General features: G+C 57.1%; 1 protein-coding gene across 2 annotated transcripts in view; it reads left to right on the plus strand.

Moving 5' to 3' along the window:
- Positions 1–200: 200 nt before the first annotated feature.
- The window catches only part of Mark4 (microtubule affinity regulating kinase 4), a 33,623-nt gene continuing 17,670 nt past the window's right edge, over positions 201–16,153 (plus strand). For both annotated transcript variants that reach the window (XM_059280673.1, XM_059280682.1), the window contains exons 1-8: positions 201–563; positions 7,825–8,025; positions 10,679–10,732; positions 10,867–10,915; positions 11,470–11,535; positions 12,071–12,141; positions 13,327–13,383; positions 15,505–15,741. In XM_059280673.1, coding sequence (XP_059136656.1) covers positions 513–563; positions 7,825–8,025; positions 10,679–10,732; positions 10,867–10,915; positions 11,470–11,535; positions 12,071–12,141; positions 13,327–13,383; positions 15,505–15,741 — 786 coding nt within the window. In that variant the 5' untranslated portion in view covers positions 201–512. The remainder of the gene's footprint in view (positions 564–7,824; positions 8,026–10,678; positions 10,733–10,866; positions 10,916–11,469; positions 11,536–12,070; positions 12,142–13,326; positions 13,384–15,504; positions 15,742–16,153) is intronic.

A 16,153-nucleotide genomic window follows, 5' to 3' on the forward strand; every position in this document is an offset into this window, starting at 1 on the left:
CCGGCGCGCCCAGACCTGCCTCCGCCCCCAGAAGCCCCCGAGCCAGCCCGGGCCTGTACCTTTAAGGGCCGGCGGCGGGGGGCGGGGTCTCCTTCGGCCCCGCCCCTCCCGCCCCTCCCGCCCCTCCCGCCCCTCCCCCTGACGTCCCTTCCTCCCCGGCCCCTCGGTCGCCTCCCTCCGCCGCCGCCCCGGGCCGGCTCCGCGCCCCCTCCCCGGCCCCCGCCCGTGCACCCTCCCGCTTGCCCGTCGCCCAGATGGCGCCCCGGGTCCCCTTTGCACGGGGCCACTAGGACCCCCGGTGTCGCCTCCCCTCCCCCGTCCTGCCCTCGCTCGCTCCCTCCGCTCGCTCGCTCGCTCGGCGAGGAGGACTCGGGCGTCCACGGCGCCCAGCTTTTTTGAGCTCGCGTCCCCAGGTCGGCTGGGGGGGGGGAGGGGAAGAGAGGGGACCCCGGGATCCCCACCCCCCCCACCCGGCCGCCCCTGTCCCCTTCCCTCTTGGGACCCCGGAGAAGATGTCTTCGAGGACGGCGCTCGCCCCGGGCAACGATCGGAACTCGGACACGGTGAGTGGGGCCCAGCCCCTGGGGGAACCTTGCTTGGGTCCAGCCCCGGAGCCCCTCACCCCGCCGGCCCGGCCGGTGCTCACCCCCTTCCCCGGCTCCACGGCCCCCACCGACGTTTCCCATGACTTTGAGGCCTCTCTGCTCCCTCCTCCCCGCAGCCCCGGCCCAGCCCGACCCCTAGGGGCGCCCCTGTCTCTGGACCCTTCTCTTGTCCCTCTGCAGAGCGCTTCCGCCCGGTCTCTCCCCTCCAGGAAGCCCCCTCCCCTGCCCGCCGGAGCCCCTCCCTTCCCCGGCGGCCGCGTCTGTCCCCTCCTCGCTCGCCCGCGGCGGCTCCGGCCCGACCCTTCCCGGCTCGGCACGGCCCCGGGTCCCCGAGGCGCAGCCCGGGCTCTCCACCCCTCCCCCGCCCCAAGCAAGGCCCGACCCGGCCTGGCCCTGCTGTCCTCCCTGCCTCTTGCTTGTCGGGGTGCTGGCTCCCGCTGCCACCCCTAGTCAGTCCCCGGGAGCCGCCTCCCCCAGGAAGCCAAATGCCACCTGGGCCCAGGGCCCTGCCTGGGTCCTTCAAGGTGTCTCCGCTCCCCGGCTTGGCCCTGCTCGGCCCGGCGGCCCTGTCCTTGGACCCTTGGCTCTCCTGGGCTCCCCTAAATACGACCCAGGACCCAGACACGGCTGGTCTTCCTACAGGAAGTCTTGGCTTCCAAGCTGCGGGCTTCCACCCCGGGCTTGGGTTTCCAGGCGCTGGACCAGGCTGACTCCCGGCCGCCTCCTGAGCCTCCTCAGCTTGCAGGCAAGCCCCAGCCGAGCCTCCCAGCCTCACGACCCCTCCTCACCCCCCTCCCCATCCTCCTGCTAACTGGAGCTCCCCCCTACCCCACCCCCCTACCCCGTTTCCTTGCTAGGCTTCTCTCCTCAGCTTCCTGCCCTCAGATCTGCGCCCTCAGGCTCTTGGACAGGACCCCAGGCTCTAAGCCTCCCCCCTGGGGTTGCTCTGCCCACGCCTTTGACCCCCCGTGCTGTGGGCCCTTAGCCCTGACTTCTGGGAGTTCACTGAGCCCGGAGCATCTGGTTCAGGGACTCCTGCCGTACCCTGTCTCCCATCCCAGGGCTTCCTTCTCTCACAGCACGCTGCCCACCCCCCCCCACCCCCCGCATTTCCCATAATTCTGACAGCTTTCCAGGTCCCTCAAAACCAACTCTTCAATCCATTCCCACTAGGATGTGGGTTCCTCCACCCCCCTCTCATCACCGGAGCCAACCAGACACTTTTTGTTCCGAGACAGTCTCTGTGTAGCCCTGGCTCTCCCAGAACTCGCTCTGTGGACCAGGCTGGCCTCGAACTTGCAGAGATCCACCTGCCTCTGCCTCGTGAATACAACCAGAGGCTTTTATCTCAGTCTCTAATGCATGTCATGGATACTCCCCTCTCTCCTACTGGCCCAAGTTTCAAGTTGGAGATTTCAGCCAGGCCCACCCACCTTGGTTCCCCAGTCACCCCAGAGAGGTCCTCGGTTCCCGGGTCTTGGGTTCAAATGCTGCCTCCATGTGCCAGATTGCACTGTGTCTTCAGGCTGCTGGCTTTCCCTCGCTGAGCCTGATTCCTGCCTTGGAAAGTATGTGTGTGTTGGGGGGGTGGGGGGTAACGACTTGAGTCCCGCAAAGAATCACCGGAGACATGTGGGTGAAGGCTGGTACATAGGCGGCGCTCATGGCTGTTGGCTGCTGGCATGATTGTGGATCTGAGTCAGAAGGCGGTGCGTTCTCAAACTCCAGCTGTCATTTGTTGTCAGGCAAGCTCATGGAGCCTGCTCCAGCCTCAGTTTCCTTCTAGGTGGGTTGAGGGTGGCACCTCCCTGACAGGGACTTCCTCAGGTCACTGTGTTGTGGTTATTGCTACCTTAATTATTCACATAGACTCAGATTCACATCACAGTGCTGTGTGACCTCAGGCCAGTGACCTCACCTCTCTGAGCCTCGATTTCCAAATCTGTGTGATCATTGGGCTCCTAGCGGGCTTTGCTCTTCCCCGCGTTCCTAAGATTGTTGTCGCGTAGTAGGGATCCTAACCCTAACCCTAACCCCTGACTCCAGTCTATAAGGATGATTTTTGTCTTTCGGCAGTCTGAGGTTTCAGACCCATCCCCTGCTACAGCCACATATGGGCATACTCTTCTACCCCAAGTTCTAGGGCGCTAGACCAGGGGCCAGCGTCCCTACGTTCCCTAGCAACGGGCCTGGTGTTCAGGCACTGGTCTATCAGGAGGGATCCAGGCCGCTGGTGGTGCTGGCCAGTTTTAGCTCCTGCCTCTGACCCCTGGGGGGTTTCATCATCCTTTGCCCCAGCTACCCCCTGGCAGGGGTCCCTCCACCACGCAGCCCCCAGCAGACTGTCTTCTTGTGTTAGAGGGAGCCCCCTGGCAACACCCAACAGGGATTCTTCCTCAGGCTGTTGGCTCAGCAGGGTTCAGAGACCTTATCTGTCTTCCCTCTCCACCACCTGCCTGCCCCTGGGGGTGGGGGGAGTGAGCGCCGCTGGCATCTGGGAGGATCAGCACTCAGGAGCCAGAGTCCCCGGCCTGCTCATCCACATGCCCTGTGCCCTTGGGCAAGGCGCTCTCCGGGTCTGAGCCTTGGGGAAGCTTGAGTCCAGGCTTGAGAATACCCACTGTGGCTGGACCCACGGTGGAGCTGGGGTGGAGTGGTGTGAGCAGGGACCGTGGTGAGGGCTGCAGGGGTGGAATTCGGAACTACCCGGCCTGGGGTAGTCTTTTTCTTTTTACTGGAAGTAGCAAGGACTGGACCACAGGTCCAGGGCTCTGCCTACCACATCCACAGTGCAGTGCTGAGGGTTAAAGCCAGGGCCTTGTGCGTGCTAGGCAGGGGCTCCACCACTGAGCTACACCCCCAGCCCCTCCCTGGGGGATTCTAGGCAGGGGCTCCACCACTGAGCCACACCCCCAGCCCCTCCCTGGGGGATTCTAGGCAGGGGCTCTACCACTGAGCCACACCCCCAGCCCCTCACTGGGGGATTCTAAGCAGGGGCTCTACCACTGAGCCACACCCCCGCCCCTCACTGGGGGACTCTAGGCAGGGGCTCTACCACTGAGCTACACCCCCAGCCCCTCACTGGGGGATTCTAGGCAGGGGCTCCACCACTGAGCCACACCCCAGCCCCTCACTGGGGGATTCTAGGCAGGGGCTCTACCACTGAGCCACACCCCCAGCCCCTCACTGGGGGATTCTAAGCAGGGGCTCTACCACTGAGCCACACCCCCGCCCCTCACTGGGGGATTCTAGGCAGGGGCTCCACCACTGAGCCACACCCCCAGCCCCTGATTAACAGTGCTCTACTGCTGAATTATTTCTCAGCTCTTTCACTTGTTCCTGAGGCAAGATCTCCCTAAGTTGTCCAGTCTGGCCTTGAACTCCCCCCCCCCCCTCCGCCCCCGACAGATCTTGAATTTAAAACCCGATGGCCTCTGCTTCCCAAGTAGCTGGGATAACTGACAGGCCTGGTAGGCATCAACCTCTTGCCTCTTGTGAGGAAGCTGAGTGAACATGGCTGGCCCCTATCCAGTCCCAGCCTTTGTTACTCCCTGGACTGTGGGGGTGCAGGGGCCTCCCTCACTGGGCTCCCTTGGGAATGGCGTGTGGGTGAGGTGCCTGTCTGCACAAGACTTGGCCGGTGGTATCATCCACCTAGTAAAAACCACGTGGAAGCAGGCGTGGTGGAGTAAGCCAGTGAGCTCAGCTACTTGGGAAACCGAGGCAGGAGGATTTCAAGTTTGCAAGCCCTTATCTCAAAATTAAAATGAGAGTTGGAGGGTGGGATGGGGAGGTGGCTGGTTGGGTAAAGTGCTTACGGTGCGAATATGAGGGTCTGGGTTCAGATTCCAGCACCTACGTAGAAGCTGGGCATGGCAGAACACGCCTGAAGCCCCAGCACTGGGTCCGGCCGTGGGGCGGGTACAGACAGGCCGATACTAGGCACTTGCTGGCCAGCCGGTCCAGCTCTAGATTCAGGGAAGAAGGCATGTTTCAAAAGCTCAGGTGGAGAGTGATAGAGGAAGATACCCAAAGCTGACCTCTGACCTCCACAGGTGAGCACACCTGCACACACATACACAAACAAAGAAAAGGGGGTAATGGGGACATAATGCAGCCATGGAGCCCCTGCCTAGAATCCCCCAGTGAGGGGCTGGGAGTGTGGCTCAGTGGTAAAGCCCCTGCCTAGAATCCCCCAGTGAGTGGCTGGGGGTGTGGCTCAGTGGTAGAGCCCCTGCCTAGAATTCCCCAGTGAGGGGCTGAGGTGTGGCTCAGTGGTAGAGCCCCTGCCTAGAATCCCCTAGTGAGGGGCTGGGGTGTGGCTCAGTGGAGGAGCCCCTGCCTAGAATCCCCTAGTGAGGGGCTGGGGTGTGGCTCAGTGGTAGAGCCCCTGCCTAGAATCCCCCAGTGAGGGGATGGGGTGTAGCTCAGTGGTAGAGCCTCTGCCTAGAATCCCCCAGTGAGGGGATGGGGTGTAGCTCAGTGGTAGAGCCTCTGCCTAGAATCCCCCAGTGAGGGGATGGGGTGTAGCTCAGTGGTAGAGCCTCTGCCTAGAATCCCCCAGTGAGGGGATGGGGTGTGGCTCAGTGGTCAAGCTCCTGCCTAGAATCCTCCAGTGAGGGGCTGGGGTGTGGCTCAGTGGTAGAGCCCCTGCTTAGAATCCCCCAGTGAGGGGCTGGGGGGTGTGGCTCAGTGGTAGAGCCCCTGCCTAGAATCCCCCAGTGAGGGGCTGGGGTGTGGGTCAATGGTAGAGCCTCTGCCTAGAATCCCCCAGTGAGGGGCTGGGGTGTGGCTCAGTGGAGGAGCACTTTTATAGTATATGAGAACTGAACAAAAAAAAGACAAAAACAGGTGTAGAATTATGAGTTAGACTTAAGTGATACCTGTAAAAAATACCAGTTTGGCAAAATAGCTGGGTTCAGATCCCAGCTCCAGGCCTCAGTTTCCCTTCCCTTTAAAACGAGGATGGTGATACATAGACTGTCCGTGCTTGTGAATGCTGGTTGTTGCTGTGGGGTGGCCTGGTAGAGCTTCCCTGACACAGGCAGCCCGGGCCTCAGCTCTCTGGCTGTCCGACCTTCTCCCTTCCTCCCTGTCCTGGGTCCTGCTTCCCCTCAGCTGTGAGGAGGACATGGAGAGAGATCTGGCTAAGAAAGGAAGGAGGCCCTGTCCCTGGAGGTTCCCAGTCAGGACAGGGCAGCAGGAACAGAGGAGCTGACGGAGTGGGAGATGGCTGGCCGGGCATGTCACACTTGGCAGGGTGGCGGAGGGCGGTCAGGATGAAACAGTGTTTCACGGAGAGGTGGACAGAATGGCCAGCACGGGATGTTTAGGCAGAATAAAGAGCTCTGTTGTTTGCAGGAGAATCTGGGGCATCAGTGGTGGTGAAACAGCCCCCATCTAAGACCCTCCCAGAAGCCCCCCAGTCTGTACCCATTCCAAGCTTGATTTCTCTTTTCGTATAGACCTGGGCTGATCAGGAGGGTCAATTATAAACTAGGTATAAGCTGGGCATGGTAACACAGGCTTGTAATCCCTGCACTTGGGAGGCTGAGGCAGGAGGAGCAGGAGCTCAGGGCTAGCCTGGACTACATGAGACCAACCCTGTCTCAACTGTAACGTAAAACCCGACATGCATGTATTTCCAGCCCTTGGGAGGCAGAGGCAGGAGGATTACTATGCGTTCCAGCCCTCAGCTTGGGCTACAGAATGAGACCCAGTATCAAAAAAGAAAGAAAGGGAAAATACGTCAATAAATAGGATACCACAAAAGAGTAACATCATTGCTGTGATAGAGGCATTCTAGTGACAGGGAGTTTAAGGTCATCTCCAGTTACATGGTAAGTTCCAGGCTAGCCTGGGCTACATAAGGCCCTGTCTCAAAAAACAAAAACAAACAAAAAACCCACCACCACCCCAAAAAAACAAAGAAAAAATGCTGGAGTTTTTTTGGGGGGAGGCGGGGGGAGTGGTTGTTTGTTTTTGGTCTTTCAAAACAGGGTCTCTCTGTGTAGCCCTGACTGTCCTGGAACTCATTCTGTAGACCAGGCTGGCCTTGAACTTGAACTCACCTGCCTCTGCCTCCCAAGTACTAGGATTAAAGGTGTGTCCACCACCACCAGCTGGCTGATTGCTAGAATTTTCAATGTAACATTTTCAAGCCCTGGAAAGCTGGGCCTTGAGTAGCGAGGAGACCACTGTAAAAATGTCTGGATGGTCAGCTAGGAATGAGGTGAGGGACATGTTTTGGGGTATAGAAAAGAGGGTCTAGAAAAGGCTGGGGTGTGGTGACTGCAGGCCTGTAATCCCAGCATTTGGTGGGCCAAAGCTGGAGTATCAGGGATTCGAGGTCAGCCTTGGCTACATAACAAGTTGGGGGTAGCCTAAGCTACTTGAGACCCTCTCCCACCCTCCCCATTCCCTCAGCCCAAGAAAAATAGACTTGGGGCTGGCCCAAGCATGTGGATGAAACAGGATGTTTGGGATTTGTGCTGGCCGGGAAGCGAGTGTTGCGTCTGGATGGGGGTTGCCATTCATGGGGGTTGAGGTTGGCAGCATTGAGAAGAGTGTAGCCCAAGGATGGTGGTGGTCCCAGGCGTAAGAAGGGGAGGGTTGGGGGTGGGGTCTCAGAGGCCCCTCATTTTGTGCATTGCTTGGCACAGAACTCTGAGCCTTGTGCCAGGGAACCAAGCGCTCCACCCACCACTGAAATACTTCCCGGTGCTTCGTTTTTCTGGAGACCGTGTGGAGCCCGGTGTGGTGTGGTGGTTCACAGTTATCATCCCAGCCATTGAGAAGTGGAGGCAGGAGGATGGACATTAAGGCTTCTCTCAGCTATACATGATCTGCTTAAAGCCAACCTGGGCTTCAGAAGAGCCTGTCTTAACAAGACAAAAGGAGAATCTTGCTATGTAGCCCAGGCTAGCCTGGAACTCAGCGTGTAATGGAGGGTGACCTTGTACTCCCAATCCACCTGCCTCCACCCTCCAGAGTGCTGGAACCCGGAGCTTGATGCCTGCTGAACAAGCTTCTCCACCATCCGAGCACAGCCTCTGTGGGAGAGGGGGAGGTCCCCAAAGCATCATTTTCCTATGGCCCGAGTTCGGAGAGGGGCAGGAGAGCACAGTGGCCAGAGCTCCAGAGAGCCCCCCACCCTGGCCCTCAGGTGCCTCTGTGGTGGGCAGGGACTGGAATGGCTCATATGCTTCTCTCCACTCAGCATGGCACCTTGGGCAGTGGTCGATCCTCAGACAAAGGGCCATCCTGGTCCACCCGCTCCTTGGGTGCCCGTTGCCGGAACTCTATCGCTTCCTGCCCCGAGGAACAACCCCATGTGGGCAACTACCGCCTGCTGAGGACCATCGGGAAGGGCAACTTCGCCAAAGTCAAGCTGGCCCGGCATATCCTTACGGGTCGGGAGGTGAGTGTGTGTGACCGAGGGGCTCGGGGTGGATGGCAGGGCAGGGGAGTTCAAGAGGTGTGAGGTCAGAACTGGTCCTGGCTGGCCTTCTAACCCAGGGAATTCCCCCACTTGCTCAGAATTTAAAGTTGGTTTTGTTTTGTTTGGAGATGGCGTCTCTCTACATAGCCCTGGCTGCCCTGGAACTCCCTATACAAACCAGGCTTGCCTTGAACTCATGGAGAGCCACCTGCCTCTGCCTCCTGAGTGATGTGATTAAAAGTGTGTGCCACTATGCCCAACTTAAAACTTAAAGTTTGTTGTTGTTGTTGTTGTTGTTTGTTTTTGTTTTGTTTTGTTTGATTTTTTTGAGACAGGGTTTCTCTGTATAACAGTCCTGGTTGTCTTGAAACTCACTCTGTAGACCAGGCTGGCCTTGAATTCACAGAGATTCACCTGCCTCTGCCTCCTGAGTGCTGGGATTAGAGGTGTGTGTCACCACCGCCCGTCAAAGTTTTTTGTTTTGTTTTGTTTTGTTTCATTTTTGCTTTGTTTTTGGAGACAAGGTTTTTTGTGTAGTCCTGGAACTTGCTCTTGAACTTGGAGATCTGCCTACCTTTACCTCCTGAGTGCTAGAGTTAAAGGCGTGTGCTTGCCACACCTGACTTTAATGTTATTTTTAATTTTTAATTTGTGTGTGTGTGCATGTGAGAGCAATGCCCACAGAGGCCAGAAGAGGGCGCCAGACCTTCAGGAGCTGGAGTCACAGGCACTTGTGGGCTGCCTGACATGGGTGCTGGGACAAATACTGTCCTGTGGAAGAGCAGCAGCACTCTTAAGTGCTGAGCCATCTCTCTAGCCCCTGCTTGCTCAGATTTTTTCAGAACAGTCCTAGTAGGAAAAGAAAATCAGTTAGAAGATTCCCTGAATTGTTAGGAAGTCTCAGGTCACAGGCGTGTTGTCTGCCTTCGTTTTTGGGTTTTGTGTATTTTTATTGTATTGTTTGCTTGTTGTATATGTGTGTATGTGTGTGAGGGAGGGACCAGACAGGACATCAGGTGTCTTTGCTCCTCACCTGTTTGCCTTTTGATGGGTTCTCCGACTAAACTAGGACAAGCTCCCAGCATCCACTGTCCCTATGCTGGGCTGTGAGGGGCTGGGGGTGTGGTCTAGTGGTAGAGCCCCTGCCTAGAATCCCCCAGTGAGGGGCTGGGGGTGTGGCTCAGTGGTAGAAGGGGGTGCTCGGCTTTACAAGGCCTCGAGTTTGATGCCTAGGCACACCATAAACCACATAACCCAGAACCCTAAGAACCAAGTGTGGTTGTTCACACCTTTAATCCCAGCACCCAGGAGGCAGAGACAGGTGGATCTCTGTGAGTTTGGAGGCCAGCCTGATCTACAGAGTGAGTTCCAGTCCATCTAGGGCTTTTAAAAAAGCAAGACAAATCCTAAGAAACAGAATGGCAGGCTGGTATTACTCATCAGTGTAAATACAAATTAAAACCCTTTTCTTTCTTGAGATACGGTTTTGCTAGATTGACCAAGGCTCAAATCAAAATCCTTTTTTATTTTTATTTTTCCATTTATTTGTTCTGTGGGTGCGCATATGTACGGAGGTCAGAGGACATCCTACAGGAATTCATTCTCTCCTTTCACCCCGTGGGTTCCGAGGCTCAAACTCAGGCTCTCAGGCTCGGTGGCGGCGGCGGCGGCGGTGGTGGCGGCGGCGATGCCTTTACCAGCTGAGCTGTCTGGCCGCCAACCCCCCATCTCAAACACAATATTAGGGATGGAATCGGGCAAACGATTTAGCATCAGCCATGTGACACCAGCGCTGGGCCCCTCCCAGGAAAGCAGAGTTCTTTTCTGTGCCACAATTTATTCCTGTGCTTCGTCACATTCACAGATGAAGGGAACCATATGATTGTCTCAATACTGGCATGCAAAGTGCCTGACGAATTTCTCAAAAATCCGTGTGTGAGAATCCGGCAAGGGCACAGGGCCCGCTCCCCACGGAGTGAGCACAGGCTGTTCCCCATATGTGGGGTACGGACTCCATTCCAGAGGTTGCTTTTATTTTTTCCCCCAAGATTTATTATATCTTTTTTAAATGTATATATTTTTGAGGTAGGGTCTCGCTGTGTAGTCCTGGCTGGCCTAGAACTCACGGAGATTTCCCCTGCCTCTGCCTCCCAAGTGCTCTGCCACACCTGGTATAAAATTCATTGATTTACTTATTTATTTAAATTACGTGTCTGTGTTTCTGTGGGTGGATATGTGCACAAGCGTGCAGGGGGCCAAGGAGGGCAGGAGATAATACTGGATATCTTGTAACTGGAGTTGCTGATGATTGCGAGCCCCCAGGTGGGTGCTGGGGACTGAACTCTGCAGGGCCCTCTGCAAACACAGCCATTGTGCTTAACATCTCTCCATCCCCTTGAGGGCCTGGAACTTGATGTGTAGACCAGTCTGGTCTCTGCCTTCCTCGGCCTCCCCATTGTGGCATTCCAGGCACAAACCACCATACTTGGCTCAAATAACATTTAACATTCAATAAACACTTAAGAAAATTTGAGATAACGTTTCATGTGTCTCATGTAGCCCAGGCTGGCCCCAAATTTGCTATGTGATCTGAGGTGGAGGATTTTGACCTTCCTGCTTCTTCCACCTTTAGGTTGCTATCAAGATCATTGATAAAACGCAGCTGAACCCCAGTAGCCTGCAGAAGGTGAGGCCCAGAGGAGGGAATGTGGTGGGACCAGGGCCGGGTGAGAGCTGGGACTTAACCAGGCCTGGCGGGGAAAGAGATCCCCCAAACCATCCCCTCACTGCTGTCTCTTCTTCCTCTCTGGCCTTGCCCAGCTGTTCAGAGAAGTCCGAATCATGAAGGGACTCAACCACCCCAACATCGGTGAGGAGAGGACGGAGCTGGCCGGAAGCAGGCCGTGGGTGGATCCTTGGGAAGGGAGGGTGGGACTGCATTAGAGAGACCCCGTCCCTGGTGCTGCTGTCATCCCGGTGTGACTCTGGGGGAGTGACTTAGATTCTCTGAGCCTGTGTTTTGTCTTCTGGAGTACGGATCTGTATCACGGTTGTAGCGACCGGCTAAGGTGGGCCGTGTGACCCGTGGCACTCGGGTTCATGTGAACCGCTGTGCAGGTCACTAAGCAGAGGTGAAGGGAGGGTGGCGACTGAGAGGACACCCTTAGCCCCCCGGATGACATGTATTTGCTCCGTAACTGCCGATTGCCGGCACCCCGGGCTCGGGTCCCAGGCCTCATCGAGCTGAAACTCTGGTGTAGAGGAGGGGAGGCTGAGCGGATGAAAACCTGGCCACGAGTAGGGAGCCCCCGGGGGTTGTGGCGGAAGGCGGGTGATGGTTGGCCGATGGCTGTGGGGTCTGGTGGAGAGTGGCGACACTTCCACTCTCACCTAACCCTGAGTCCTCCCCTCCCACCCTCCCAGTGAAGCTTTTTGAGGTGATAGAGACAGAGAAGACGCTGTACCTGGTGATGGAGTATGCCAGCGCAGGTGAGGCCCTGCCCCACGCCCTGCTCTCACACCCCTGCACCCCCACACCCTGCTCTCACATACCCCCTGCACCCCCACACCCTGCTCTCACACCCCCTGCACCCCCACACCCTGCTCTCACACCCCCTGCACCCCCACGCCCTGCTCTCACACCCCTGCACCCCCACGCCCTGCTCTCACATCCCCTGTACCCCCACACCCTGCTCTCACACCCCCTGTACCCCCACACCCTGCTCTCACACCCCCCTGTACCCCCACACCCTGCTCTCACACCCCCTGCACCCCCACGGCCTGCTCTCACACCCCCTGCACCCCCACACCCTGCTCTCAGACCCCCTGTACCCCCACGCCCTGCTCTCATACCCCCTGCACCCCCACACCCTGCTCTCACACCCCCCTGCACCCCCACGCCCTGCTCTCATACCCCCTGCACCCCCACACCCTGCTCTCATACCCCTCTGCACCCCCACGCCCTGCTCTCACACCCCCATGCCCTCTGGCTCCAGCCTTGACCCCTCTTCCTCTCCATCTGCAGGAGAAGTGTTTGACTACCTCGTGTCGCACGGCCGCATGAAGGAGAAGGAGGCCCGAGCCAAATTCCGACAGGTGAGAGACCGCGTGCCCCGCCCCTGGCTCCTGGGAAGAGCGTCTGAGTGAGGGCTGAGTGGAATGCCCTGCAGATGCGCATGCACAGGGGTGAGGCTGTGCAGGGACTCGGGTGGGAGGAGGCTGTTGGGGACCTCGGGGCGCAAGTGATGGAGGTGGCCTGCACCCATGCACACACACACACACACACACACACACACACACACACGTGAGCGTGCAGAAACACACACGTACACAATCTCATAGAAGATACAAAGTGATGTGGTCCTTGACGAGGTGTGTGTGTAGGTGTGTAATAGCTGCATGCGTTGGAGTGCCGGATGGGGGTGGGGCCTCAGGGTGGCAGGATCTGTAGGCGCTGGTATGGGGTGTGCCCTGGTGTGGAGGATTCTGTGAAGGGCACAAGTTGGGGTGTGGATCTTGGTGAGTGAGAGTATATATGGAGATGAGAGGACACACCAGATGTGAGGTGAGGACATGCAGTGTGAGGCCCGGGTGTGAGGTGAGGGCATGCAGTGTGAGGCCCGGGTGTGAGGTGAGGGCATGCAGTGTGAGGCCCGGGTGTGAGGTGAGGGCATGCAGTGTGAGGCCCGGGTGTGAGGTGAGGGCATGCAGTGTGAGGCCCAGGTGTGAGGTGAAGACATGCTTGTGAGGCCCGGGTGTGAGGTGAGGACATGCAGGTGTGAAGAGCAGATTCAGGGTGAAAAGATCCATAGTTGTCATACAGGTGTAAGAGGTACGTTAGCATGCGTGGCCTGTGAGTGGGCGCCACTATATCTAGTATTGGTGTGAGGGTGTCCTTTGTGTAGGGTAAGAGCCTCTGGCGGTACAGAGAGAACTGTAGCCCACAGACCTCTTTCCAACATGGGACACTGGAGATTCCAAACATGGGCTAGTCTCAAGGTGTTAGTGCTACAGCCATGAGCGTGTGCGTGTGCGTGTGCGTGTGCGTGTGCGTGTGTGTGTGTGTGTGTGTGTGTGTGTGAGAGAGAGAGAGAGAGAGAGAGAGAGAGAGAGAGAGAGAATATATATCAGGTGTCAGGGTGTTGAAGTCTGCCTGGCTCCCATGTTCTCTCCCAGCCTGAGTCCCCAGAGCCTCTGCTTGTGCCAGGGGAGGTACTGGGTGTGGAGGTCGGCCGTGGGTGGTGGCTTCGCGGGCTGGTGACTGTCTTCTGCCCACTGTAGATTGTGTCTGCCGTGCACTACTGTCACCAGAAGAACATTGTCCACAGGGATCTAAAGGTAAGCCCCTCCCACTGTGACCCCAGCCCCGCCAGCCACCATGCCCCCCGTTCCCCGGATGCCACCCGGGACCCAGGGTTCTCTCCCTGGTGGGAGGTGGGAGGACCTTGGGACCAAGTGTCCTGGGGTGGCTTCTGGGAGGACAGCGGGCTGAGATACGGTATCAGTGTTCGGCCTTCAGGGCCTCGCTGTATCTCTGACGTCTGCTCCCTCTGTGGACCTCTGGAGCCCGTGAGAACTTGGCTTTCAGGCCAAGGTCACTCCACAGAGTCTTGGAAGCCCAGGGTCTTAGGGTGATGCAGAGGCCACGGCGCCAGCACCAGAGGACGGGAAATTGACCCCTACAGTCCAAACCAGCCACCTGCTGCAGCCAAGCTCGGTGGCCTCTCTGGTGCTTTGTCCTCAGACCCCCAATTAAAGAAAACACAAGTCTAAGACCCGATAGTCTGTAGTCTGGGTCATCCTTCGTGAGCATCTACTGTGTGCTGGGCACACCTACTGTGTGCTGGGCTGGGCCCTAGGGGCTTTTAAGACGAGCTCTGTGCCTGAAGAGCAGAGTTGTTTCATTGTTTTTAGAGCCCTTGGTGGTGGGGGGTGTGCAGAGGTGGCTTAGTGGGTAAGGAGGGTACCTGCTGTTCCAGCCCACCGACCTGTGTTCAGTTCCTGGGGGCCCCTGGTGAAGGACACAGAACTGACTCTACAGTTAGCCTGTGACCTCCACAGGTCACGTGCTCCTCCCATCCCACTCCTCTGCTGCAGAGATGGCTCAGGGGTGAAGAGCACCGGCTGCTCTTCCAGAGGACCCGGGTTCAATTCCCAGCACCCACCTGGCAGCTCACAACCGTCTGCGACTCCAGTTCTGGGGGATCTGACACCCTCACACCAATGCACATAAAATGAAAAAAGTTAAATACTTCTTTTAATTTATTTTTATTTCATTTGCATTGGTGTTTTGCCTTCATGAATGTCTGTGTGAGGATGTCAGATCTTGGAGTTACAGACAGGTGTGTGCTGCCATGTGGGTGCTGGGAATTGAACCCAGGTCCTCTGGAAGTGCTCTTAACCACTGAGCCATCTCTCCAGCTCCTAAATAAATTATTTTTAAAAATTAAAAAAAAAAAGCCAAAAAACAACCACAGGAACCTGGGGCTAGCCCAATGTGGTGCACGCCTGTAATCCCAGTACTTGGGAGGTAGAGGCAGGAGGATCAGGAGTTCAAGGCCAAGGGCTACCAATGTAGTTTGTAATAGAGTGCTTTGTTTGACACTTGCAAGGTCCTGGGTTCAGTCTCAACCACAGAGGACAAAAGGGGATCAACAGAAGTTTAAGGCTAGCCTCAGCTACACAGGACTCTGTCTCAAAAGAGCAACAACCGCCACAAAACCTCGGGGAAGTTGGGTGTGGTTGGTCTCACTTGTAATTCCAGCTCTCTAGGATGAGACAGGAGAATTACCATGAGTTGGAAGCCAGCCTGGGCTAAAATGCTTATAGCCTCATGCCAGCTATAAGCCATGGTCCCAGCACTTGGGAGGTGATTGCCATGAGCTGGAGGATAGCCTGGGCTATGTAGTGAGGTCCAAGCCACCTTGAACCACATAGACCCTGTCTCAACAAAAACAAAAAAGGAAGCCTCGATGTAGACATCTTAAGTAGTTTTCAAAGACATGAGGACCACTGAGGAATGGCTGTGGAAACTTCTGGATATGTGCTCTGTCTATGACTGGATACTTAGGAGGCAGGTGGATGGGGAGAATTAACCTGGAGGTTGTGCGCCATCTAGTGTAGGAGACTGGAATTGACCAGAGTGGTTTCCCAGGTCCTGATGGCGGCTGCAGCATCCGAGGCCATCAGAACTCAGGGGAAGGCTGGGCTGTGGCGCCTCACATGTCAGGAAAGAAAATGTCACCAGGCTGCGGGCGTGGCTCACTCTGAAGAGCGCTGGCCTGGCGTGTACAGGTTACAGGTTACAGGCATGTGTCACCACACCCACATAAACTGGGTGTGGTGTCACATGCCTGTAACCCCAGCCTTGGGGAGGCAGAGGCAGGAGGATGGCAAGGTAGATCAGGAAGGCTATAGTGAGCCTCTCTCTTCACACTCTGGCCTCCCTTTCCCCCTCAGGCTGAGAACCTGTTACTGGATGCCGAGGCCAACATCAAAATCGCCGACTTCGGCTTCAGCAATGAGTTCACGCTGGGCTCGAAGCTGGATACGTTCTGTGGGAGCCCCCCGTATGCCGCCCCAGAGCTGTTCCAGGGCAAGAAGTACGATGGGCCGGAGGTGGACATCTGGAGCCTTGGAGTCATCCTGTACACGCTAGTCAGCGGCTCCCTGCCCTTCGATGGGCACAACCTCAAGGTACCAGGGACAGAGCGGGCAGGGTCAGGTGGGCTTGAGGTCACATGGTCAGACAAGGAGCAGGGGTCCTTGAGTGCCTACTGCCTGGAGGACAGCCCATGTGGCCAGTGCTGTTGGGGCCCAAGCTGTGAGCGGCACAGCTGGCGGATTTGGGTTCTAGTCTTGACCTGCTGGGGGGGGGGGGATCATTAGAAACTTCTGGGTCATGCCCCATTTAAGACTTTTCAAATCTACCGTGTGTAAGAGAGACAGAAACATGGCAGGAGGGGTGAGCCTCAAAAGCAGTGACAGAAGGCCGGGGCGGGGTTTCATTCCTGTGCAATGCCCAGAACAGGGAATCCACAAAAAGCAGAAGCAGACTAGTGGTTACCTAAGGTCAGGGTGGGGGAGGGAGAACACCTAAAGGGCTCAG

The sequence above is a fragment of the Peromyscus eremicus genome, chromosome 1 (genome assembly GCF_949786415.1).
Source record: "Peromyscus eremicus chromosome 1, PerEre_H2_v1, whole genome shotgun sequence".
NCBI lineage: Eukaryota > Metazoa > Chordata > Mammalia > Rodentia > Cricetidae > Peromyscus > Peromyscus eremicus.